The sequence below is a fragment of the Neovison vison genome, chromosome 3 (genome assembly GCF_020171115.1).
Source record: "Neovison vison isolate M4711 chromosome 3, ASM_NN_V1, whole genome shotgun sequence".
NCBI lineage: Eukaryota > Metazoa > Chordata > Mammalia > Carnivora > Mustelidae > Neogale > Neogale vison.
In genome coordinates, this window is record NC_058093.1 from 34194081 (window position 1) to 34219174 (window position 25094).

A 25094-nucleotide genomic window follows, 5' to 3' on the forward strand; every position below is an offset into this window, starting at 1 on the left:
ATTGAACATACTGCTCCTTGTGAATAGAATATTGGGCATTTAACAAAAGTAAAAATATCTATTTTTAAAAAATATTTATTTTAGAGAGAGAAAGTGTGTATACAAGCATAAGGGAGGAGGGGCAGATGTACAGGGAGAGGATCTTCAAGCAGACTCCATCGGAGCCTGTCAGGGGGCTCGATCCCTGGACCCCAAGATCATGACCTGAATAAAAATCAAGAGTTGGACTCTAAGTGGACTTAGTCACTAGGTGGCCCAAAGACCCATTATTTACGATTACTTCCTTATAGATTGTATTTTCAGATTTGGACAGGTAGCTGACAGTGTCCTTGGGGCAGGGGGATGGGTGTCTTGGGATGGGATGGGGCAGGGGGATGGGTGGGTTGGGATGGGCTTAAGGTCTTGAGACTAAAAGTGGAAACTGGGTGGGAACAGTAGCAGGGGAAGAGTCTTCCTGGGTTCTTGGTATAGTAATGATGAGGAAGTTAGATGAGATGACCAAGATTCTATCCCGCCAGACAAATACCCAGAAAGTTAGAATCAGAATGAAGCAGGGAGTGTTACTTTGAATCAGAGGTCATCTCATCACAGGGCTTTATTTATTTATTTTTAAGACAAAGCAATGCATTCTTTTTGAGAAAAGAGCAGTTACTTGAATCTTGAGTGATCAGAGTTTTCATCTCAAATACGATTTTATCACTTCTGTGTTCACAGTATTTAAATATGTCTTCTAAGCTCTACCCTCCTTTGTGGTCCTCTGTGGATAGTGGCCAATGGACTTTTGAAGGAGAAAGATGAACTCAGCCAAAGTCTCCTAACTGGAGGCCGGACCTTTGGAATGGCTGCCGGGGGTGAATGTAAAATGCTCATCCTGAGCTTGCCTTCTGCATCTGGAGGCAGCTTAGTTCAGCTGCACTGCTGCTGGTGTTGCTTGGGGGAGAGAGCTGGCTGGAGGAGGAGGTGGAATGTGTTAGTGGTTCCCAAACACGGTTGAGCATCAGTCACAATTCATCCAGGATGAGCTCATAATGCTGTGGTAACAAACAATCCCTGAATCTTGGGACCTTAATACAACCAAATGTGCTGCTGACTCAGACTGTAAATTTGACAAGGTTGGTGGGGAGTGGTGGTAGTTGTGGTGTGTGTGTGTGTGTGTGTATGCTCGTTGTGGTCACTTGGGGACTCAGGCTGATAGAGGCCTCATTTCCATGTGAGGGCTTCAGTGAGGGGATTGGGCAGAACTACTCACTGGCCTGAAAATGACACGTCACTTCTGCTTACATTTCAAAAGCAAGTGACATGGCCAACTCTAACTTCAAAAGAGGCAGGAACATGCTATCCCACCGCAAGTTTATATGGACTATTTGTGAAGAGCCCTATTAAATACCACAGCCCTCAAGATTCTGATTAATTCTATCTTCCCCAATCATCCTATTAATGTAGATTTGGAAACCTCTGGCATGTCGATTTGATCTTTGGAGTAACAGCCTGGCTGAGTGTGGAGTCCTTTCCCTAACCTCTTAAGGAGGCACCATACGTAGTGAGTGTGGGATTGCATTCAGCAGATGTCCAGTCCGATGAAACACTTTTAGTAGGGACTCACCCACTCTTCAAGAGGGAACCAAATGCAAAGTAACTGTATTTTTTATTTCTATTAACAACAAAATACTTACATAATTTCACATCCCATTGCTTTTAAGAGCACATATATTACAAATAAAGGAACTTCACAAACTTTAAAGGTTAGTATTTATCAACACTTTTGTACACATACACAAATATTTTAATATAATGGTATCTGAAATGTTATTCATACAATTTTAGCACTGTCATAAGTATTAACTAAAAAGGTTCTTTTAAATTTGGTAAAAACCATATATCTTACAATCTTCTATTTACATTTGAAATGTGCTTAAATGTTACAAAAACATTCACTTTGACCTTTAAAATATGTGTACTAGGACTTGGTATTGAACACATTATAACTGACAGCAAACTTAGGTTTGCTTTTGAGCTACACATTCATTGCAATTTCATGGCAAATGTTCAGCTTGGCTTGATCAACGTTGCTCAAGGAAAAAGAAAAAACAAACAAATCATAAGAAATGTGCAAAACCGGAGGCGGGCAAAATTTTCAAGCTAGCAAGGTAAAAAAAAAAAAAAATTATTAACACTATAAAAACTTCAAATAAATTAAATCTCTCTCTTCCCCGAGATGAGCTGCAAATTCAGGGGGTTCCCTCAGAGGTGTGTCTGATGCAGCAGACCTCCACTCAAGCTTCCTCACTGGCTGAGATGGAGACGGTGGGCACAGCCAGGGCGGCCCTGCTAATTACCAGAGGGCAGGTTCGCTCCGCTCCGCGCTTTGACAGGTCGTCCCTGTATGTAATCTTGACAGGATGAAATGCAACACGGCAAATCAAAAGGAAAATAGAGAGGTTCGTGTTAATATTGGCACAAAATTAAAACCCAGAACAGTGCTTCTCCCCCACCCCCATAAGGACCGCTGTGAGTTGTTGAAAATGAGCTTATCAGAATAGTTCTGGAAGTTTTTGCAAGCCCATGTCAGAAGCATTTTGGCAAGATTTAAAATAGCTTCACAATACTCTTTGACTATCAGAGATAAATTTATAAATAATGACTTTAGGATCGTATCTGAGTACTTCCAGAATTTCATTTTATTCTAAAAGTTTACAATTTATACTGTCAAAATACCAAAAAGGGGAAACACCCAAAAGCTCATTTAAATGTTTGCATTAATGGAAATATAAGAAAAAAATACACCTTGCTTTCATTTTACTTTGAAAATAATATTAACGTGCCTAAGTAATAACTTCCTGTCAAATCTGTGCAAATAATGATATGTAAATATGATAACTACAGTAGAAACCATAGGCACCTCTAAAAGGGAGAGACTTAATGGATATTTCAAAAGATTTTTCCACTTAGTTGACATATTACTGTGGTTTAGCTTTAACCCTCTTTAACCCTCCAAGACAGGTTAACACTTCAACCTGCACAGAGCACGAAGCATCTGGGTATCCGAGACTGCCCATAAATCCTCCTTATGATAGATGCCACAAGTTCTGCTTAAATAATTTGGGAAATAAAGTGTCCATAGAGTATCTGACACTCCCGAAGCAACATGCCTTTGCATCTTGCCTGCTTGGCACCATAACAGAGTGGACCCGTTCCTTTCTCTGTATTTTATATTTGAGATTCATTACGGCTGTTGATTTCACAATGCTATCACCATCAGTGCTGAAACGGACTCCAAATGAGCGTCTTATATTTATGTTTCTTCCAGTTACTTACATGTATCACTTTGGCCTCCATCAAAGGAGGTTTTATGTTTTTTGGCTACTTATAAAATAGAGTGGCATTCTGGCTGCCTATAAAGGTAGTTGTTGTCTGCCTGTCACTTTAGCAACCCGAACTGCTTCATCCCAATATCTCCATTTTACACGCTAGCATCCGCTTTATCCTAGTCCATCTCCTCTCTTATACTGAAGTTTCTTTCACTAAGTAGGTGGCTTCAGGATACCCTTTTAGCTAGGACTTTTCTGGGCACTCTTGGAGTCAACTGCATAATTAATTCCATTGCTATTTTTCTTTCTTTCTATGTGTATCTATTCTAACACTATTTATATTTTTAAAAGTTCAATAGAATTTCTCTCTTCACTGTAACTATATATGTAATTTTCTTCCAGAACATGTCATAAGTATAAAGGTATGTGAATGAATTAATGCATTACAAGATCATGCTAATATTAGACAACCCTTCCCTCCACTAGAGTTTGAATTCAATTATTACGGCCAGATGCTTTTTCATTTAAAAAACTAAGAAAAGAAGTGAACAATTTGTTGTTGTTGTTGTTGTTGTAAATCTGAACTGAGACAACACCCATGTTTTAAAATACTAGGGACTTTATAGATCTTAATCATTGGCTAGCTCTTTCTGATTTTAGGAAATTGTTCATTACAACCAATGAATAACATTTATTTGATGATTGCCATGAAAATAGCTAATTTCACTTAGATATCTTATAGTTTTGCTATGGATAATTTATACTTATGATTGATGATTATTAACTAGTTTCTCTTCTAGAATCTCTTTTACAGAGTTAGAAGTTAATACTTTGTCCTCATTTTAATCTAAGGTGGAAATATGGAAAACCCATATAATAGAGTAGATCATTTTTAAGGAAAACTTTTTTTGAAGGTAACGTACGTTGTTGTCATTGTCCCATATATAAATACCAATGTGACAAATCCCCAGGACCAGGGGAAAGTTTATCTTTCCTGCCAACAGATCTGTTTCTTTTACTGAATAATAAGATCTGTGCAATCCATACACTTCTTTTCTTTGAATCAACTTCAAGGAAGCACAAACTTAAACTTTGCTTCTTTTAGTTAAGGTATCCTGTAAAAGAACTATTTTTCTCTCCTCTTAATCTGCTGGTTCTTATATTTGTGCAGAAGATTTTTGTTGTTGTTGTTGTTTTTTGTTGTTGTTGTTGTAATTTGAGGTATACTGAATCTTTGTTTCAGATACAACTGACCTCAAATATATTTTACAAATTGGCTGAGTATGAATTTTCTTTTTAAAAGCTAAGTTGTTGGGGTGTCTCACTGGCTCAGTTGGTAGAGCATGGAACTCTCAATCACAAGGTTGTGAGTTAAAGCCCCATGTTGGGCATGGAGCCTACTTAAAAAAAATAAATAAAAGATAAGCTTTTAACTTTAATCAACAAGCTTTTTTTTTTTGTATCAGTCTATCTCAAAATGGAAATAAAATTGTTCTAATTAAACAAACACTCACACAACACTAGCCACCGTGGAGGTGTCTGTGGAATATGAACAACTAGGAAGAGATAGGCAGACCAGAAGGCCACAAAGGACAGTGTAGACATAAGGAAAGAAAAACATACCACTTTTGCTTATAGTACTGAGGGAAATACTAGACACAGAGGAACAGAAGCTGTACAGACACGGACCGCGACAGAGCTGCCAGGAAAAAAAAGAGAAAAGTATTTTTTTGCCCGAAGTTTCAAGGTCAGACGTAATTTATAGTTGGAAACAAACATTTCTTCACTACCTTTTCCAGTTTTAAGGTCCACTGCTCGCTCTTGTTTCACTCTCAGATCTATGATGGCCCCCACGCAACCGAGGCATCTCTCTTGAGTTTTTAATTCCCATCGCCCCTTCAAAATCCCAAACCACTAACAATAATCCCTCACTGAGGAATCCTATCCAGGGAGATTAATGATCTCCAACATAAATCAGTTTACCAGTTTCTTCCCCTTACTACTTTGGAGAGTTTAAAATGGGACGGAAAAGAAGACAAAAGAAACAATGAGAAATGCACTGGGAAGAAAACATGCATGAGATACATTTCATGCTTTGTGAATAGTGTTGATAGTGCCAGGCCATTTAAAGAAAAGAAGGGGAACTAATCTTTAATGAGTGACTGCTGTGCATGAGGCACTGTTAGGAGATTATTCAAATTCTCCTGCTCAGTTATTCTGTAAAGAGCACATCAAACTCCTGGAGAAGACCGTGAGTAGTAAGATGTCCAGGTTGGGATGTCCAGGTGTGGGAGTTGATGGATGCTGGAAAGTCAAAGAGTGGCCCTTGGCTTTTCTGCTTGATTTCTGCACCTCAAAAAGTATTGTGATTAATGAATATCCAGATTTTGTGCATACCCTTATGGAACATGCTAGATGTGGATGGCCTGCTGGTGGGGCAGAGGATTAAGTTTTACCCAATTTGCACATCTTCAGGAATTCCCAGCCTCTTAAGTGCAGAGCCTTACAAAGCCTTGACCTTAGACCTAGGGTTCTTGTCGAGTATGGTGCAGAGACCCCTGGTGGCAGAACTGTAGAACTCCACCTCACAACCTGGGCGTTGCGGAGGTGTATATTGGGGTGACAGGAGTGACAGCAAACCTAGCGGAATGTCATCCTGTGCTCCTTGGTGTCTAAAAGGTTCCATCTATTTTAGAAAGCCAACTTTGCATAGAGTTTGGATAAACATACCTGAAACTTTGGAAATTACCTGGGTTCTCATCTCCCCCTCCCGCCCCCATAGACTTTTTCTCCCCTAACCTTATCTCTACTTTGAGAGGCAAAGAATCTTGGACATGGAGGAGTGAGAACCTCTGTGCTCATGCTGTTCATGTAAGAAAAGGGACATTTACAGTCCTTCTGGCACTAGGGACAGTTTCTATAACGCAGCAGCTTGGACCACCTCAAGCCAAGTCTTACCTGCTCGTTCATGATTGCTGAGAGTTCACTAAGCATGTCCTTATAATGGGACCTCAGTTCCTCCTGGTACTCCAGCTGGTCCTCCTTGATGAGCCGCTCGTTCACATCAAGGGCTTGCCCACATGCATCTGCAAATTGCCTTTAGTGACAGCAAAAAGCAAATGACCAATTAGCCGTAGAAAGTGGCAGCTCCGAGTCAAGCTGCTGAGAGACTCTGCTACCTGGAGGAGGTACATTCCAACACAGAAAAGCTTACCTGAAGATTTCCTTCAAAAGTTTTACTTGGTTGTCAGGGTATCTCTTTGCATTGGTTTCTTCAAGAAAAGCTCGGGCATAGGCCATAGGCCCAGCATTAACCTGTTGGGGAGAAGAGACTTGGCTGAGGACCATCCCATCTCTTCCTTGGATGGGGCCTTCTCCACCGCTGGAAGGAGGAGAACCAACCACGCAGACCCCAATCCTCTCACAGAGCCTGGTGACCTAATGATGCACTACCTGTCTCATCTGCTGTCCTCTAACTCAGTAGTAAGTTCCTGAAGGATGAATCTGAGCGCTGCACTCCATGGCCACCCTTTGCAAACTGTCACTTGCCCATCGTTTCCCATTTTTGTCATATCTGCACTCGGCTTGCACCGTTATTTTCTCACTATCTTTGAAAACGCGACTCATTTTTCCTTACTTTAAATCCACTTAATTTTAACATCTGTGAAATCAAATGTTTGATGTCCTACTTATTTTTTTTTTCTGTTCACATTAAACACCGAACTATTAACAAGCGACATTCCACGGTGGTGGTGTATGTGCCGTCCTGGGAAACGCTGTTTGACTGTATTCCACTTGACAGTCTGGCCTAGATACTGGCCGGAGGAAGCATTTATCAGATTTGCTGAGTGAATGCGCAATGCCAGGTCCCCTTCACGCGCACACACATGAGTAGGCTCACACTCGTGAAGGAGTCCATATTCTTTAGTGTTTGTAGCCTTTTGCTGTGACTGTAGCGCTTGGAAGGAACACGGTCACAGAAGAAGGAAGCTAACACTGTATTCGAGTTGTCTTCAAAGGCCCTTATGGGGGAGGGATTGCCTGCATGGCAGAATGAGTAAACGTTATGGATTCTCTCCTTTGCTTCTCCAAATCCAATGCTCACTTTCCTCGACACATCTATGTGTTGAGGGAAGTTGTTCCGTTTGGAGTATAGCAATGGGTATTCTGCCTTCTGGCTTTAAAAGATTTATTATTATTGCTATGTTGAGTCAGCAAGGGGGACCCAGACAAGAGGTAGATGCAGAAGCGGAGAGCAGATCATCAGGATCTGTATTGCTGATTTTGCCTTGGGCTCCATCATAGTTGCACAGGGCATGCTTACTGGCCTGCTTTATTTACAATGTGAACACTTGGTTCATTATAAATTTTTGACATTTTTTATTTTAAAAAAGCTGCATTAATATTATTTTATCGTGGGTACTGAGTGTTTTGATGCCTATTTAAATTCTGTGGCCAAGGTGAGTGCCTTGCTTGTCTCTCCCTAGTCCCAGCTGGTCAGGGTGTTTTGGGACCCAGGGTTTCCTCCTTGTGGTCTTCTCTCTAGCAGAGGCAGCTGTCTGTCTGTCTCACCAGCTGGCTCTCCCAGCTCTGTCTCTGCTCCCATTCACTCTTCTCTCCCCTTGTCTTCAGATCTAGGGGGTAACGTTCTAGCTAGGACCTGCGCCCACCTTGTTGATCTTCCTAAATACTGCTTATGCTTTTGCAAACAGTCTGCTTGTTATATATTCTTTAATCCCCCACTGTGAGCAGGCCATCTGCTGCTTCTCAGGCCTCTGACAGTCAGATAAATACTGACACGCATCTTATGAACTAATACTCTTAAGAATTTTGTTTGGGAACACTTTCGTAAGGCTCTTACTTACAGATACTTATGAGAAAGCCACATTTATTATTCATTAATTAATCCACTGGTTAGATTTTAGAATATAGAACATAGTTTACCAGAGAAGATGGGAAAGGAGGATTGAGGATGAAGAAATCTTATTTAGGCTAAAATAAAAAAAAAAAAAAAAAGGTTTATCTCCTGGTGTTTAGCACCATCCATGTGTACTTACAGCAAAACAAAATTTGAAAGACTCAGATAAAGTTGCTGGATGGTATCATACAGAAAAAAGTCTCTCTTAGCCCTTTTGTAAAGAATTTCTAGGGTGTTTTATACCAGGCTTCACGTTATAACAAGAGCTTTTCCGCTCCGAGAGCGCCTACCTTCACGCTGACGCTTCCTTGGACTTTGAGCTGCAGTCGGATCATGTCTACGTCCTCCATCGTGCAAAGCTGGTTAAGCTCAGAAACCTTCTTGGACATCTCATCAATCGCCACTTCGATAGGATTCAGTTCTGTGCTCGACTGGCTGATGACTTGTATTCTCTTCTTCACATATGGGAACAAGTGACTCGCTGCACAAAAGACATGCAAGAGAAGGTAAAGGTTGAGGTGAGTCTGGGGTCGCCCGGTAGGTCCAGACAATTTTTTTTTTTTGCATACAGCATCTTCCACTCTGCATGGTTTCTGTGTATGTGAGTTATTTTTCCTCCAGTGTACTGTGGTGTCTCACATCTCAGCTTGGGGCCCAGCGGCTGTCACCTGACTTGCTTTTCTACACTTCGCTAGCCCACGACTACTCATCTGTGGGCTGGGTTTAGGCTTTTAGAGTCTGGAAACAGAACCCCACCCCAAACTTCTAATTCAAATAAAAACTATACTAAACCACCCTAAAGAATGCTTAAATGTGTACTCAGTAGCATATAGTACAATAGTTTTGTTCTTATTTTTTGATGATAAAAGTTCTGGAAAAGTTTACGGAAGATGAATGTTTCCTATAATTTGGGACACTGCTATTGTATCTATTGCGTACTCCAGGACTGCTCGCCTCTCAAGATTCCTCCAGAACACCTTTGCTCAACTTTCTCTTTGGTCTGCCCTAGGAGGCTGCCCCCTGCCCAGGGAGATTTCCTGTGCCTTCCCTTTTTCTTTCTCAGGCCAAGCTCACCTGGATTTCTTGCTTTACTTGGTTTTCTCCTACCAGACCGTGGACACATTGAGGGCAAGACTCGGGGTTCATTTATTTAAATTCCCAGGAGAGTGTCCAGCCCCTGGCAGGCCCTCATGACATGTTTACCGAATAGGTAAAAGGATGACGGAGAGGAACCGGGGAGGTCATCCCTTGCCTTCAGTTTACAAATAAGAAGCCTGAATTCCAGAGTGGTTTGGAATTTGGTCCCAAGGCACACACTTCAGCGAGCTGCTAACCCTGAAATCCCTGGGGGCAAGCTCAGGGCGAGGGCAGGGGGAAGTTCCCAGTGCCTCTCCCAGGATGCGCACACCATGACCTTGACGGCTGGAACGTCTCAAGGGAAGAGGTGCATTAAGTAGCTCTACTGAGAACTTCTCTCCTTGTCGACTTTCCCAAGCAGGGGAAAGGGGTGCTTCCCGGCACACACGTCTCATTTAGCGCATCCCGGGTCCTTGCCAGCAAGCCCGAAGCACCCGACAGCCACGCAGCCGCCAAGAGAGGCTGGGCTCGGCCGCACTTACTGGTGAGGACCGTGCGCCGCTTGCACTGCTCCTCCACGCCGCCGTGCTTCTTGCCCGACAGCGTGAACGGCGTCTCGAAGACGAAGCGGTTGATGTTGTGGTGCATCTCGAAGTCCGTCTTCCTGTCCTCTATTTCCTTTTCCTCAAAGAACGGCGTGACATAGGTCACCTGGATGTAGGCATATTTGGGGTCCAAATCCTTGGGGTTTACCTGGGTTAACACATTATGGCAAAAGAAGGAGTGGTGAGCCCCAAGGGCTCCTGGAAGCCAGCAGGCTCTGCGTTCCCACCGCTGGCCCCCCCGAGGGAGGGGCCTGTCCCTGTCCCCGCGGGGAAAGATGGGCGATGGGATCGCTGCAGAGCTGGGCCAACTGAAGCGACAGGAAGGGGAACTGGCTGGACGGTGGTCCAGAGGGCGGCAGAGGTGGGTTGGAGCCAGCCCTCCACGGAGCTGAGGTTCTTGGACACCTAAGTACCTGCTTAGGGCATATAATTTAATCTTTGATCCTTCTCTTCTGTAATAAATACCCCTACCTTTGTCTAGAATATGAGCTTTGCTTTTTTTTTTTTTTTTAAAGACTTTATTTATTTATTTGACAGAGATCACAAGTAGGCAGAGAAGCAGACAGAGAGAGAGAGGGAAGCAGGCTCCTCGCTGAGCAGGGAGCCCGATGCAGAGCTTGATCCCAGGACCCTGGGATCATGACCTGAGTCAAAGGCAGAAGCTTTAACCCTCTGAGCCACCCAGGTACCCCTAGAATATGAGATTCTTGAGAGTAGAACTGTATCTCTTGGTCCCGCCAGGATTCAGCTACATACCTAGAGTGGGGCCATGGGCTCTGGGATTGTAATGTGGAAGGAGGTTCTTGATCTGTTTAGGGGATTAACTGATTCACCTATTTCATGAGTGCCAGTATTTTTATTTTCAGTTTCTCTGTTTTTTTCCCCTCTCTTATCTGCAATAAATCATCCTAGATAATGTATTTACTGACTCTGCTGCAGTGACTAGCCTTCTCAAACAACAAGGCAGGCAGGCTGGGGGGGTCCCAGGAACAGCCAGGGAATGGCTTTTGCTATTTTTCAAGGTTGGAAGAGATGAGTCTCATCCTCTTTCCTAATGATTTCTGGAAGAATTTTCCAACTTCCTCCAGCTTTCTCCATCTGTTTAACCGCTTGCTGCCTATCTGATTCCAGAGACTTGAGGAAGCTTGAGAACTTATTTGTAATGCTCCTAAAAATTACACTGTAAAATGAGTATAATTGTAACCACTTTACAGATTAAAAAAAAAAAAAAAAAGGAGATTCAGAGTGGCCACCTAGTTTCTCCAAGAGGGGTCACTAGCTGACAGGAGGTGTTCTCGTGGAATGAAGACTCCAGTGGTCTGACACCAAATTCGACATTTTTCTTGTCCCACTAGAAACTCTGTCTATGCCCCCTATTTCAGAGAGCCACCATGAGGGTAGTTCCAGTTCTGTCCACCTTCACAGCGAAGGGGATTGTACCTTTCCAGCTAAGGGAGAGAATGATGAGCCCATTGTCACAACTTCAGTCTGGATCCAGTAGCCTCAGGCCCAGATCCCTCCAAATACCAGCTGTGCAAAAGAGGAGAGGCGCAAAAAGACCTTTTCCTTTGTGGCCCAGGAACAGCCTCTACATTTGGGCACACACCAGCTTCTCTGGCTCCCTCCCTCTGCCACGCTCTTCTCTCCAACCTGTGATTCTGAGACCCGGCAGGCTCTAAACACACGTCTTGCTTTCATTCCTCTCTGGCATTGCCTGTGCTGGGCTTCTTAGAATGCGCTTTGCTTCCAGCAGACACCTTCTCACTCTGCAATTCCCAGAGCAAACATTCTTCCTCTGTGGAGCACTGCCCAGCCAAGAATGAGCTTTTAAGGGAGCCCTGAGCTTTCTCCATGTGACTTGGACCATGTCTCTTGTGGTACTTCACTGGCTCTATTTAATTAACTGTTCGCATATATTCTTTTCTTCTTAACCCCATATGAACTGTGAACTCTGGAAGGAAGAGACTCCATGTGTCCCAGCTTCTAGTTTTGGGCCTGGCATGTAGTAGGTGCTTGATAAAAGTTGGCTAAATGAATGAAAGCACACTAGAAGATTCAATTTTGACTAATCTAATCAGAGTATGTAAGCCCTTGCTTCATGCAGCCATGAGGAAGTAAAATGAATGTTCTCAGGTTAATACAAGTCTGCCACTGTCACAGAGGACAGATTTCAAAATTGGTATGACTCCCAAAGACCTCCATGACTGAATACATACATTGTGCTGTTTCGTCCAACTCCACCATTGGGCCCAATCACTTTAACCCTTAGATTGCTGTACAAATGCAAACAAATAACCTATGGCATAAGTACAGAGATTAGTATATTGTTTCTATGATGACCTATAAGTTACTTGAATAACATTGACAAAAGAAAAAAGAAATCACTGATCAACCAGTTGATAAACAAAAGAGGAAAACATCCAAAATAGTTGAGGTGGTTTACTTTGCACAGTCAGGCAGAAAATGAAAACTTTAACTACTACAGTTAGGAAAAATTAAGTCAACTCCTCACACTTGCGTGAATACGGGCTTTCCTTTACCTTATTGGAATCCTGGATTATCTTCACATTGTCTGCTCCGAATTTATCTGCGTAGAGCTTCAGCAGTCTTTGGGAGATCTCAGAGAGGCCTGTCAGCTTAGGCTCTTTATAAATATACTCTTTACCTTCCTCCTCTTCAAAAAAGCCCTAAGGGAGAGACATAATGAACCACCAACTTTTTTAGGGAACTCAAATCGCAAATCACAAGCAAAACAAAAACTCTACTTAAACAATACATCCAGTCCTCCGTTGCCTTCCAAGCCATTGATTAGCACCCTACAAAATTCACAATCAGAATATGTCAAGTAAAGAAAACAAAATATCATGTTAGAATCAGTCGTTAATGAAACACTCCTGAACAGGCTAAAGACCCTTGTGAGATAATCTTACACATGTTTTTCCCTGTAGAAATCAGTGGCAAACCCTGCTTGCATATATTTTGGGAGAAGAATGCCCTCTTGTGGCAGCCTAGGGTAGAACACAGAGTCTGAAGTAATTTTTGGCCTCTTTAAATAAGGTCTTCTGCACGTCTTTGAAACTAGCATAGGAAACCCTGCATGTCATGGAACGGTATCTAAAGCTATGCATTGATATGAGTCCCATGTCATGTTAGATGCAAAGCCAAAATACTTTGGATTGTTGTCATCACAGAAATTACATATGGTATGCTCCCAAGTATTGCTATTTTTAAAATGACTGTAATATGTTTTCAGAGGCCCGAAGCAACTTACGCAATTTCATCACTCAGTTGACTTTACTAATAGATCTTTTACATTCTTGCAAAGCTAGAATTGGGATTCAAAGTAGTAACCACGCCGTCATTTTTATGCCATAGGTGCAAGTACGTTTTAGCCTCTACTAATTATAGTTGTCTGATTTGAAACTGTGGGAAGGTAGGATTTCATTATCTGAGGATCACTCAGTGAGGCAGTCTTCATAAGTCCTTCCTTTTGAATAGATACAGGTGCATCTTTCCTGTGGGACTCATGTGACCTCAGAAGACTAGGTAAAGTTGGGAGTTAAGAATCCCAGCGCATACGGTTTTCTCCTGACTGCAGAATTTACCTCATGGAAACGGCTTTCGAGGGCCAAGTGAAGATACTGCAGATCAGAAAAGTCTTAGCTGTGCTTTGTTTTTATCATTTTTGACTAAAAAATATTCATTCTATGTAACAACAAACATAGATAATCTTGTTGGCTCATGTGAGGTGATCTAAGAATAATGATCAAAATGCACATCTGTCCAGGTGTGACCACCGTGAGCCGTGTACTTTGTATCCTACGTGGGCGGCAAGTGAAGATGAAAATCAAAGCACATTCACCAGCACAGGCTATGTCAAGCATTTTCCAAAATCGATGTTGGGTTTTTTAAAGGCAGAGAAGGGTCTTTGTTCAACAGGGCACGTTCAGTGTTTAACACAATGCTGGTCTTTAGGGGAAACTCACTCTACATTTGTCGAATGAATAAACAGGTGAATGAAATAATTCTCAGAGGGTATACATCTAAAAAAAAAAAAAAAGGTATATTTGCACCAGGTATAGCTGGGAAAGATTCTACAGATTTTAATCAAGATGTTTTTATTGAACGATTTCTTTGAGACTGTTCATGACCAAACACAGCTGAATATTTGAGTGTCCTGACCCCAAGTTAAGAAGTAACTTGGAGTGTCGTGAGTGTGAAAAGCACTTTGCGGTCTTTCCTCAAGACTTGGTAGGGGTAAGTGAGGTCTGGCTCAGTTCCCACATGACTTCCAGCCTGCCATGATTTCTCTGTTGCTGTCTTTGTGAAGATTTGTCTAATTCAAGGTCAGAAGTTAGTAGCTAAATCGACAGACTGACACATGAGAGAGATACGGCTTCTGAGGCCATCAACCAGCACCTCCATAGGGCAAGAGCCATAGAAACACTGACAACTTCCTTTTCAATAAGAAAAATGTCCCCAAGTTCCAGGAAAAGATTTTCTCACCATGGTGTGAAAACCAGCACAAAGAGACATTTCACTGCAATTTTTTCCTCTAACAGATTTCTGAATCCAGGGTTAGCCAGAAAGGAGGGGTGGGAAGCAGGATTTTCTTGTCATTATTATGACCGCATGGCCTTGGTCATGAACTGTGACCTTCTTTCAACCCTGCTCCTTGATCTGGGGGATGGGAAATGGTACAGACTCAGAACTCTACTGGAAGGCCCCAAGAACAGTGCCTGGTACACAATAGGCCCTTGGTGTGTGTTGGCTGTGATGAGAAGGAGAGCGGTAACTAAGAACATTCTGGGTCACTAAAGCAATTTGAGCTCTGTCTAACGTTTGGGGAACACCGTTTAACTGTTTCGAGTGCTTAAAAATACATACCCTCAGCTTCTCTTGCATGAACTCTACAATTCTCCTCATTGTAAAAAGTCTACTGGTATTGATTTCAATATTTTGGTAAGTGATTAATCAGAAAAAAATTGTGATTATTATGTATGTAGCCTGGAAATATCAACCTGTTGGGCCTGTCTTCCAAAATAAGGAGAAAGGAGCTGGAGTAGCAGAATTAAAAATTTAATCGGCTGTCTTCCTGGGATCGTGGAAGAGCTTTTGGAGCCGGATCAACAGCAGCTCTGAAAATATTTGGAATGTGCGCCTACTTTTCACCTAGGGAAACAATCAAAGCACAGCCCACTGAGCCACAGGACATTGTCTTAAGTCCCACTTTCAGCTCTGTCTATGAAATACATGATTTATAATGAGAGACCTAGATGATGAAAATCCACGGGCAGTTTCTGTTTTGTTTTAGTCCCAAGGTTATGAGTAGACTGCATTTCAGAGCAGTGGGAAATGTGCATTTTCCCTCCTAGTTTGATTTTCTAAATGTCACTGTACAATGTGATAAATGTTCTGATCAGTTATCGTTAGGAAATAGCACATATTCCAGTTAAACAAGGACTTTGAATCAGTAGAGTTAACATGCATAGATTATGAAACTGGAAGGCAATAGATTATGATAAAAATGCACTTCAGTAAACTGAAGACAACTAAAATAGACCCTTGGACTCCCTCTTAGATGTTTTTGCAGGTTTTCGCAATGACCTTGAATCATTATTGGAATGTCAAATATAAGTGCCCCTGCCATTGTATTTAAGTAGTTCAAAATTCACAAAGGAACGCATCTTAAGAGAAACCTTATGTCTAAATGTGAGTCAGAAAGTATTAAAAATAGGTTAAATACTATAAGAGAAGCTCCAAGAAATGTTTTCATATAAATATAAGTCTTTCTTTCTATACATATTTTGTATACTTATTTTACGTATTAAAATGCACATTTTATATCAATGGTTTTCATATAGGTGGGGAGCCACAAGGATGTATCACAACCCAGAATGGAGAAGGGTTTTTGTTTTGTTTTTAAACTATACATGCACCTTCCCTCCTCTCCTTAATCTTTTCTATCAAGATTCTGAGATACATCTACACCCATGTAGGCATGACTGAGAATCGGGGACTCTATATCCTTTGGTCAACAGAAGAAAATTTCCCACAGCCTTTGATTTATTCATTCTGGGAGCATCTGATGTTTTAAGTTATGCAATGGGCATTCACTTGCTTCCTTACATGCTAAATATCAGAGTCTAAGTATTTCATTGATTACAGCTGATGTTTGATTACTACTGTTGTTTCATTACTCTGGAAATGAATACTTTAGGGACACTTTCGAGGGTGCTGTATATGGGATGCTCTGTGTAAAATTATTCCCATAGTCAATGATGCCAGGTGTCGCATTAGAAAATTCATGCCATGCAAGACTTGCAATTTTAAGACTTCTGCCACGAAAGAACAGTTTCCAACTTGTTATCTATTGTCTGGCTTATTGCAGACATAATATTAACTACTCTAGCCAATACCACATAAAGAAAGCACAATCCACATGGGACACTAAAATACCCAAAGGCCTTGTGAAGGTGAAGAGCCTACTGCATATTATATTCCCATAATCTTTGCAACATGATTGTGAGACATGCCAATTTGGATATTAAAAGATGAATTTTACAGAGACATAAAGTACCATGATGAAAAGAAATTATTTCTGACTATGGGGATTATGCTAATCAAGTAGTTAAGACTTTATCTTAGATCTTTGGAACCTTCATTCTGTACACGTTCAGGGAAATGTTCATATCTAGTTGGTATTTCTTTATCATCAAGTGTAAATTGATGTGCACCGTCTGCTCCTGCTGAATACCATAGTTCATATTCTTCATTTGGTATCCTGGGACAGGTATTTGAATTTCATTTGATGACTGAGGCTCTAAATGGCTGTGTATCAAGACGACCCGTTAGTTTTTGTTCAAAGGCAGCTGGAGTTTGAGCTTATAATGTACCATGCCTTGGCTTGCACTCAGGTCTGCAGATTTAACAAAACACTTTTAAGCTCAGGTTGGAATTTTTAATAAAAGACAATTGAGAATATTGGTGGCATATATTTAAAAAAAAAAAAAAGGCCAAATGTGCAATTAGCACTCGTTATTGAGAAATCTGCAAAAAGAACAAAGTTAGATCATTTGAAAGTAATTCTTCCCAGTTCTTCCCCCAACCCCTCCTCAGTCTATTTAGTACAAGGGTTTTCAAGTATTCTTTTAGTAGGTGAGTTAAGGACCCATGACCCCCATTTTATACATGAAGGTAGAAAATCTTGGTATGGATATGGGGAGGGCTTAAAGAATTACAAAAAAGTATGTTGTGGTCAGATGAGCAGAGCCAAATGTGGACAGGCAATGTGTGGATAATGAAAATAATTTGTTTTTCCAGCTTAATTAGCAATGATTATGTTGAATTATGGTGAATAATTTTTGTAGGTAAAAAATGTATGACTACAGGGGCACATGGGTGGCTCGGTGGATTAAAGCCTCTGCCTTCAGCTCAGGTCATGATCTCGGGGCCCTGGGATCGAGCCCTGTATCAGGCTCCCTGCTCAGCGGGGAGTCTGTTTCCGCCTCTCTCTCTCTGCCTGCCTCTCTGCCTACTTGTGATCTCTGTCTGTCAAATAAATAAATAGAATCTTAAAAAAAAATGTTTGACTACAGACACTTTTACATGGTTCAAAAAGGGAAGAAGATTCTTTGGTGTCACAGAGCTTTAGGTGCTGGCATGTTATTTCTGCCTCTGCTGGCTTTCCAGAATTTCTTACATCACTTCTCTCTGAATCTTTAGGAGACCTAATGTGCCCTACTGGCTTAAGGTTTAGGCCACTGGTCATCTTTTGCATTGGGCATTAAGACCATCACCGCTGAGAATTCTCAGAGCTCACCACTATAGAGAGCCCTGTTTCTCCACAATACTTATGTGGAAAGGAAGAAGGTTCTTTCAGGAGCCTGGGAAGGTGCCTGTCAATGGCAACAACTACAACTTCTAAAACTCTGACCACCACGCCCGTCTTCATCAGTTGCAGTTTCCAGTGGTCTGAAATGAGCAGATCATCTCTAATACTAAGTCTGTCCTACACGTACTGCAAATATGTGGTGCTCATATTCATCTGGGTGTGCACACAAGGGCACGTGTGTTTACGCAGGTTTTTAAACCACATTTACCTTTGTGTAGAATGATAATATACGTGAAAAGTAAACGATACATTTTTGTAATTCAGATAACTGGAATAAACACAATTTAGTTCAAGAAATGCCGGATGACTCCAAAATGAAGGGAAGCAGGATAATCTCACCTTTTTACCAAACGTTGATTTACACATAAAAAGTTAAGGTTCAGTATGACTATATGGAGGGAAGTGTGAGCATATTAGAGCATGCAAACAGAGAAGAGAACACTTACCACAGCCTGGAACCATCAAGACCAAAAGAAGGAAAGAGTAAACGTCTGCATTAAAATCTGGTAGGAAAAGAGCAGCATTTGCTTCTACCTGTTTAGTGTCCCTATATTAGAGACCGGCTGGAGAAACCATCAGGTGGGCAATTGGGCTTTCAAGACTGGACTATTCGTGTCAACTTACTACTTTTTCTTTGGAAGGATTGTAGATTTGAAACTTGTTTGTCACTTCCTTGCTGCTCAGTTAGCCTGTGACCATTCCCTGAATACCCTGTCTTTCCCTCTCACACACACATTCCCTCAAAACACACATTTCCTTTCCAATGGGGTGTTCCGCCACTTTTCTAGTCAATGTTTCACCAAGGTCAAATATTGCTTCTTTCCTCCGTGATGTTCAAGATATCATTCCCTTACCTTCTTCATCCTCCCCTGAAGCTTCCCCCATTTTCTCCGTGCAAGGTACACCATCACTTCAAGGTACACTACACACGTAGACTTGTGTAGACCCCACACATGTCTACATTTAGTCTGTATCTGTGGACTGTCTCCACTAGTTTTGGCTATCTCTGCAATCCTGGTGCTGCTACGTGAGGAGGAAAATCTGAGTTGGATGAACTCGTTTATGGTAAGTGGGTAATGGGTAATACTTTTCTTTCCAGGTAGAGAACAGCTAATCTTTATTAATTCAGAAGTTAGTTTTTAAGCTGCCTTTGGCAGTTAGGGGAAAACAGATGTTTTTCAAAAGACTTTAATGGCAAGCAATATGGAATGATGGAATGACCATGCTGGATTTGACTTCTTCAGCTACTGCCTTTGAATATTCTGAGGAGAAAAAGAAGCTATCGGCAACACTGTCTTATGTGAGGGAAAGGTAGGAAAGGAAACAAGGCAGAGTCATATGAATATAAAAGGATGGAACGTTCATGCACCCAGGTCAGAGTCCGAGGTATGCCTGCGGCACTGTCATCATGTTATAAGCCTTGAAAAGAAGCAGAATGGTGCCTGAGTTTGCTCCACTTAAAGCACTGCTCAGAGACATTCATAATTAATAGAGAATATGTTACTTAATTTTCTGGCTAATGCTTTGGCTCACTAATATTATTATTCTGGTTCACTGCAAAGGTGGGAAGCTGGGCAAGATAATGCAACGGTTATACTGACCTACAATACAGAAAAAAAAAAATCATACGGTGTTCTGCCTGGAATCAGTGGTAGTTTAGAAGGAGGAGAAAAGAAAATGCATGACTGTAAGGTCAAAGGACTTTGACATGGTGGAGGCCCTAGGAATTATTTTTCAGAATGCTATGAATTTCATTCCTCAAAACACATTCAATTTAATTCCACTTTAAAATAGGGTGTGAAACTCTAATTAGATATTTGGGGTTAACTGGGAAGAAGATGATGCTGAAAAATAAATGCTCTCTTTCTCCAAGAAGTTAGAAATCATGGTTTAACTAGATTTGTATTAGGAACCCTGGACTTACGCTAAGAAATGTTGAAAAACAAAAATAAAGCTGGTGGCATCACCTTACCTGATTTCAAGCTTTATTACAAAGCTGTGATCACCAAGACAGCATGGTACTGGCATAAAAACAGACACATAGACCCGTGGAACAGAGTAGAGAGCCCAGATATGGACCCTCAACTCCATGGTCAATTAATCTTTGACAAAACAGGAAAAAATATACAGTGGAAAAAAGGCAGTCTCTTCAATAAATGGTGCTGGGAAAACTGGACAGCTATATGTAGAAGAATGAAACTCGACCATTCTCTTACACCATACACAAAGATCAACTCAAATGGATAAAAGACCTCAACGTGAGACAGGAATCTATCAGAATCTTAGAGGAGAACATAGGCAGAAATCTCTTTGATATCAGCCACAGCAACTTCTTTCAAGATACGTCTCCAAAGGCAAAGGAAACAAAAGCAAAAATAAACTTCTGGGACTTCATCAAAATCAAAAGCTTCTGCACAGCAAAGGAAACAGTCAAAAAAACAAAGAGGCAACCCACAGAATGGGAGAAGATATTTGCAAATGACAGTACAGACAAAAGGTTGATATCCAGGATCTATAATGAACTCCTCAAACTCAACCCACACGAAACAGACAAACACATCAAAAAATTGGCAGAAGATATGAACAGACACTTCTCCAATCAAGAAATACAAATGGCTATCAGACACATGAAAAAATGCTCATCATCATTAGCCCTCAGGGAGATTCAAATTAAAACCACATTGAGATATCACCTTACACCAGTTAGAATGGCCAAAATTAACAAAACAGGAAACAACATGTGTTGGAGAGGATGTGGAGAAAGGGGAACCCTCTTACACTGTTGGTGGGAATGCAAGTTGGTGCAGCCTCTTTGGAGAACAGTGTGGAGATTCCTCAAGAAATTAAAAATAGAGCTTCCCTATGACCCTGCAATTGCACTCCTGGGTATTTACCCCAAAGACACAGATGTCGTGAAAAGAAGGGCCCTCTGTACCCCAATGTTTATAGCAGCAATGGCCACAGTCGCCAAACTATGGAAAGAACCAAGATGCCCTTCAACGGATGAATGGATAAGGAAGATGTGGTCCATATACACTATGGAGTATTATGCCTCCTCAGAAAGGATGAATACCCAACTTTTGTAGCAATATGGACGGGATTGGAAGAGATTATGCTGAGTGAAATAAGTCAAGCAGAGAGAGTCAATTATCATATGGTTTCACTTATTTGTGGAGCATAACAAATAGCATGGAGGACAAGAGGTGTTAGAGAGGAGTAGGGAATTTGGGTAAATTGGAAGGGGAGGTGAACCATGAGAGACTATGGACTCTGAAAAACAATCTGAGGGGTTTGAAGTGGCGGGGGGGGGGGTGGGAGGTTGGGTACCAGGTGGTGGGTATTATAGAGGGCACGGCTTGCATGGAGCACTGGGTGTGGTGAAAAAATAATGAATACTGTTTTTCTGAAAATAAATAAATTGAAAAAAAAAAAAAAAAAGAACCCTGGACTTCTCTGCCCTTTTGTTCCCCAGTTCACTGCATTCCTGTGGAAAAACATATGACCCTCACATCCAGACAACCCCTCAGACATACCCAGATACACCCACATTCTCTCAATCCCTTAGCATGTGCAGTTTGATGTCTCAAAGGCAAAGTTTCATTGTTTAAGAGAATGTAGAGGTCACGTAGCCTCTGTTGAACTTACCTGCCCATAAAATGCCACACGATAGTAGCGACCAAACAGCCGTTTCTCCGAGTTGACCACCTCTGCAACTTTCAGGTATGACCGATGAATGTCGTAGTAGAGATCTGATAATTTCTGAAACCATAAATCAAAGGGTTTCATGACGGTGATGCTGACACAAAAAACAGAGAGTTTCCCTTTTTTGAACATTGTAAGTAAGTCACCAACTTAAAGCAGGATGTTTTGACCAAGGTCTGGCCTCAGAAAACGTACTTTGAAGTCTCTCTGCTTTTCAAAGACAGCGATGATGGGTTTGTTGACGTCAGCAATGAGTTCATATCGCTCAGACTTCCAAAGAAACTCCACACACAGGTAGAGCTGTTCCACCAGGATATTCTGTAATTCCCCAAACCAAAATGAGATTTTACACGATTGTGTAAACACAGTGTACACATTGTGGTTCACCCCTGAAACTTGTTTTCAAAACTGTTCAACTGTCAGTTTTCTTTATAGCAGGGCTGCTGTGTTCCCTTTGTTACTGGCATTTACACATCCTGGAAGGGATGGTGGTATCTTCTTGGATACTTCTCTATCACTGAATTCATCCTTCAAATCTGCTGATTTGAATCTACAAAATACCTTCAGCTCTGTCTAGACCTTTCCCTTTCCATGGTCCCTGCCTTAGGTCAAACCCCTCTTCCTTTACTTCCAGACCCCATAGTGGTCTTCTAGTAATCTGTTTTCCACTCTGGTCCATCCTATGTGTTATTCTCCAGGAATCTTTCTTTCTAAAACGGTAATCTGATCTCAAGCTCTCCACTGCCCTAGACCTTTGTAGGAACTCCAGTGTCACTGAATGGCCATCCAAACTCTCTAGCATGGCACTGAAGGAGCTCCAGAGTCAGGCACCAACCTCCCTTTCAGTCCAACCCCCCACTTGCCACTGACTTTGCACTTTGGTTATACCATCCCGTACCACTCCACTCTCAGAATACATTTGCACCTCCACACATTTACCTATGTTGTGGCTGTAGCTACAAGCACCTTATTTTCTCATTTGGCACCTTCAAGTCCCATCAATGCCAAGATCCCGTGTAAAAGTCTGGAGAGCTTTCATGTATGTCCCATCCATCTGCATCCCAGTCACTGTCACTTAAAAAGTTTCCCTTTAATTGCCTAGATTTATAGTTGTTGGGTCTTGGACTGGCTAGTCCCCACCCTGAAAAAAAATTTGTCCTTCTCGAGATTCTAAGCTCTTTGAAAGTCAGAATTATGTCTTATTTATCTTTGTCTTCCACCCTGAACTCAGTACCTCACCTATACTAGTGCTTTAAAGAATATTCAGCTGAATCAAAATATATACTCACTAAAGCAAGTGGATAACATTGTAGGAATCTTTTCAACAATGTCTTTGAAGAAAAGATTCGTAGATGTTATTTGAAATAGTTCACAAATATGTTGTTGCATTTACTGTTTGTTCAAGGTATACTAAATCAACATTAACTATATAAATTTTAAGTAAAAATCCACCCAAAACTTGCTTTCTGTACCCTTATTTTTCAATCTATGTAACATTAAAATTTAAGCAATTAGCTGGTGAAATATTTTATTTACTTGATGACGGAGCTCTGTTTTCTTTATCAGAATTGTTGCTATGTAGATTAACACTAGAAAGCTTATTTTGAATTAATAAATAATAACCATGGTTTGCAAATCAAAAGGCTTTTTGCAGAAACCAGTTAGCCTTTCTGTTCAAGTGTATTTACAAACAAACTTTCTAATGCACTAAAAATCTATGGCCAGCTCACAAAATTTTCATCATCCCTTATGACGTTTACCAAGGGACCAATGATTTCATATCTTATAGAAGGGCTGACATTATATATTTGGGTCCATCTTAGAGAAATAAAGTTTAGTTTAAATATTCATTGAAAATTATGCTTTATCAATGGAATTTGAGGTCTATTAATCTCAGCTTAATTTTAGCCCGCCTTTCACTTAACCTAAGTCCTATTCTTCAGTAATCTGATTTCTGAATAACATTTTCTTCTCCATATTTAGCTTAATGTAACAGTTCAATTCATCTTTTTACTCAGTTACTGTACACTAGTTTATATTGATCTAACCTCATTGTACGGTGTGTCTTGCATTCCCGAATCTTCTTTCATTGCTCCTTCTTCTTTAATATTTGGTGTAATGCTCAGAAAAGCTGGCCAGCCCATAGAGAACATGCCTTGAGTGGACCAACAAAATGTGATATTATTATTTTGATTCAAATCTTGTTTGGAAAAGATAGTGCCTTTCTTCATGACATTACAAGTGGTAGTACAATAAAACTCATACAGTCAGTGAGATGGGTAGATAATTCTGTTGATAAATATTCTTTTCCAAGGCAACCAATCATCCTGTTTTATAAAATTGTATCATTTTTCAGATGACATTTTCTTTTAGAAGCTGGCATGGAATCATGGACAGAATATAGAATTTGAAGATAGATATGGTTCTAATGTTCTAATTCAGCCAGACTTTGAGCCTGCTTCTTTCCATTTGCTAGGCTGAAGATGTTAATATCTATCTCAAAGGATAGTTGAAGCGATTCAAAACATTAATATTTGAGAAAACACCTGGAATGATCAGTGCATTATGGAAATAATGCTCATTCCTTGCCAATTTTCACTTATGCATTATCTAGAAACTTTCTTAAAATTTCCTAGCACTGTGACTACAAGATAAGAAGGAAAAGATCTGGCTCTACAGATAATATATAAAGATAGTTGGTCATGGGCCATGTGCCCGGAGGAAGGACTGGAACTGAACAGTGGGACATTTGAGTAGTCAGGAGCACAGCTTGGAGTGACAGACCAGCCCTTGAACTTTGGTCCCATCACAAGCTAGCCATGCACCCTGGGCCGGATTGTATCACTTCTCTTGGTTTTCTCACTTGAAAACAGGAGGCCCTAATAGCACCTAACTCAAAGACACATAAGAGGCAACTAATGGAGATATTGCCAGTATAAAGCCCAGTGTGGTCCCTTACATGGAACATGTGCTTTTAAAATTATAGCTAATACTCTGTGAGAGGTTTCCATTTTAATTATCAGCTCATGAGCTATGTAGCAAAATGATCACTCCCCTTGAAATTATAATTAGAATAGTTTTTGCAATTTAATCCTTGCATTAAAAATTCTACTTCCCTACTTTTTAACATAATAATATTCCTTCTGTAATTAAACATATATTAAAATATATGACAACCCACTAGTAGGGATATATAGCAGAGAAAGTCATGATATATTTTTTGCAGGATGATGATTATTACAGTTGTACTTTCTGGAGTTGTTTATCTTTGCCTGTGTTCTTATTATGTGTACATTGTATTGAAGGGGATAATTTATTCCTCTGATTAAGAAACATCATAATATAAAAGTATATTGAGGACTTCAGATATATACCAATGGATATGAATATATGTTAATGCATCCTAAAAAATCACCTTTCTTAGAGTTTACTAAACAAATATGGTCTTTTCTCAATGGATATGTTAGAGTCCAATGTTACCTTAGGTCTGGAAATGGGTATTTAACATTTTTTGAATATTAAAGATTCACACAGTATTTTGGGATATAAGTTTCCACAATTTCTCAAACTGACCCCTAGTTTCATCAGAT

At 40.8% G+C, this 25094-nt stretch overlaps 1 protein-coding gene across 12 annotated transcripts in view; it reads right to left on the reverse strand.

The window, feature by feature from the left end:
* Nucleotides 1-1626: 1626 nt before the first annotated feature.
* The window catches only part of DOCK10 (dedicator of cytokinesis 10), a 206564-nt gene continuing 183096 nt past the window's right edge, over nucleotides 1627-25094 (reverse strand). For 7 of the 12 annotated variants that reach the window (XM_044241715.1, XM_044241716.1, XM_044241708.1 and 4 more), the window contains 11 exons: nucleotides 23553-23659; nucleotides 21700-21822; nucleotides 21448-21561; nucleotides 18249-18254; nucleotides 12449-12595; nucleotides 9846-10056; nucleotides 8517-8707; nucleotides 6523-6623; nucleotides 6267-6405; nucleotides 4932-5007; nucleotides 1627-2390 (listed from right to left, as the gene is read on the reverse strand). In XM_044241715.1, coding sequence (XP_044097650.1) covers nucleotides 2329-2390; nucleotides 4932-5007; nucleotides 6267-6405; nucleotides 6523-6623; nucleotides 8517-8707; nucleotides 9846-10056; nucleotides 12449-12595; nucleotides 18249-18254; nucleotides 21448-21561; nucleotides 21700-21822; nucleotides 23553-23659 — 1277 coding nt within the window. In that variant the 3' untranslated portion in view covers nucleotides 1627-2328. The remainder of the gene's footprint in view (nucleotides 2391-4931; nucleotides 5008-6266; nucleotides 6406-6522; nucleotides 6624-8516; nucleotides 8708-9845; nucleotides 10057-12448; nucleotides 12596-18248; nucleotides 18255-21447; nucleotides 21562-21699; nucleotides 21823-23552; nucleotides 23660-25094) is intronic. The other 5 variants (XM_044241714.1, XM_044241705.1, XM_044241707.1 and 2 more) reach the window with 3 other exon arrangements.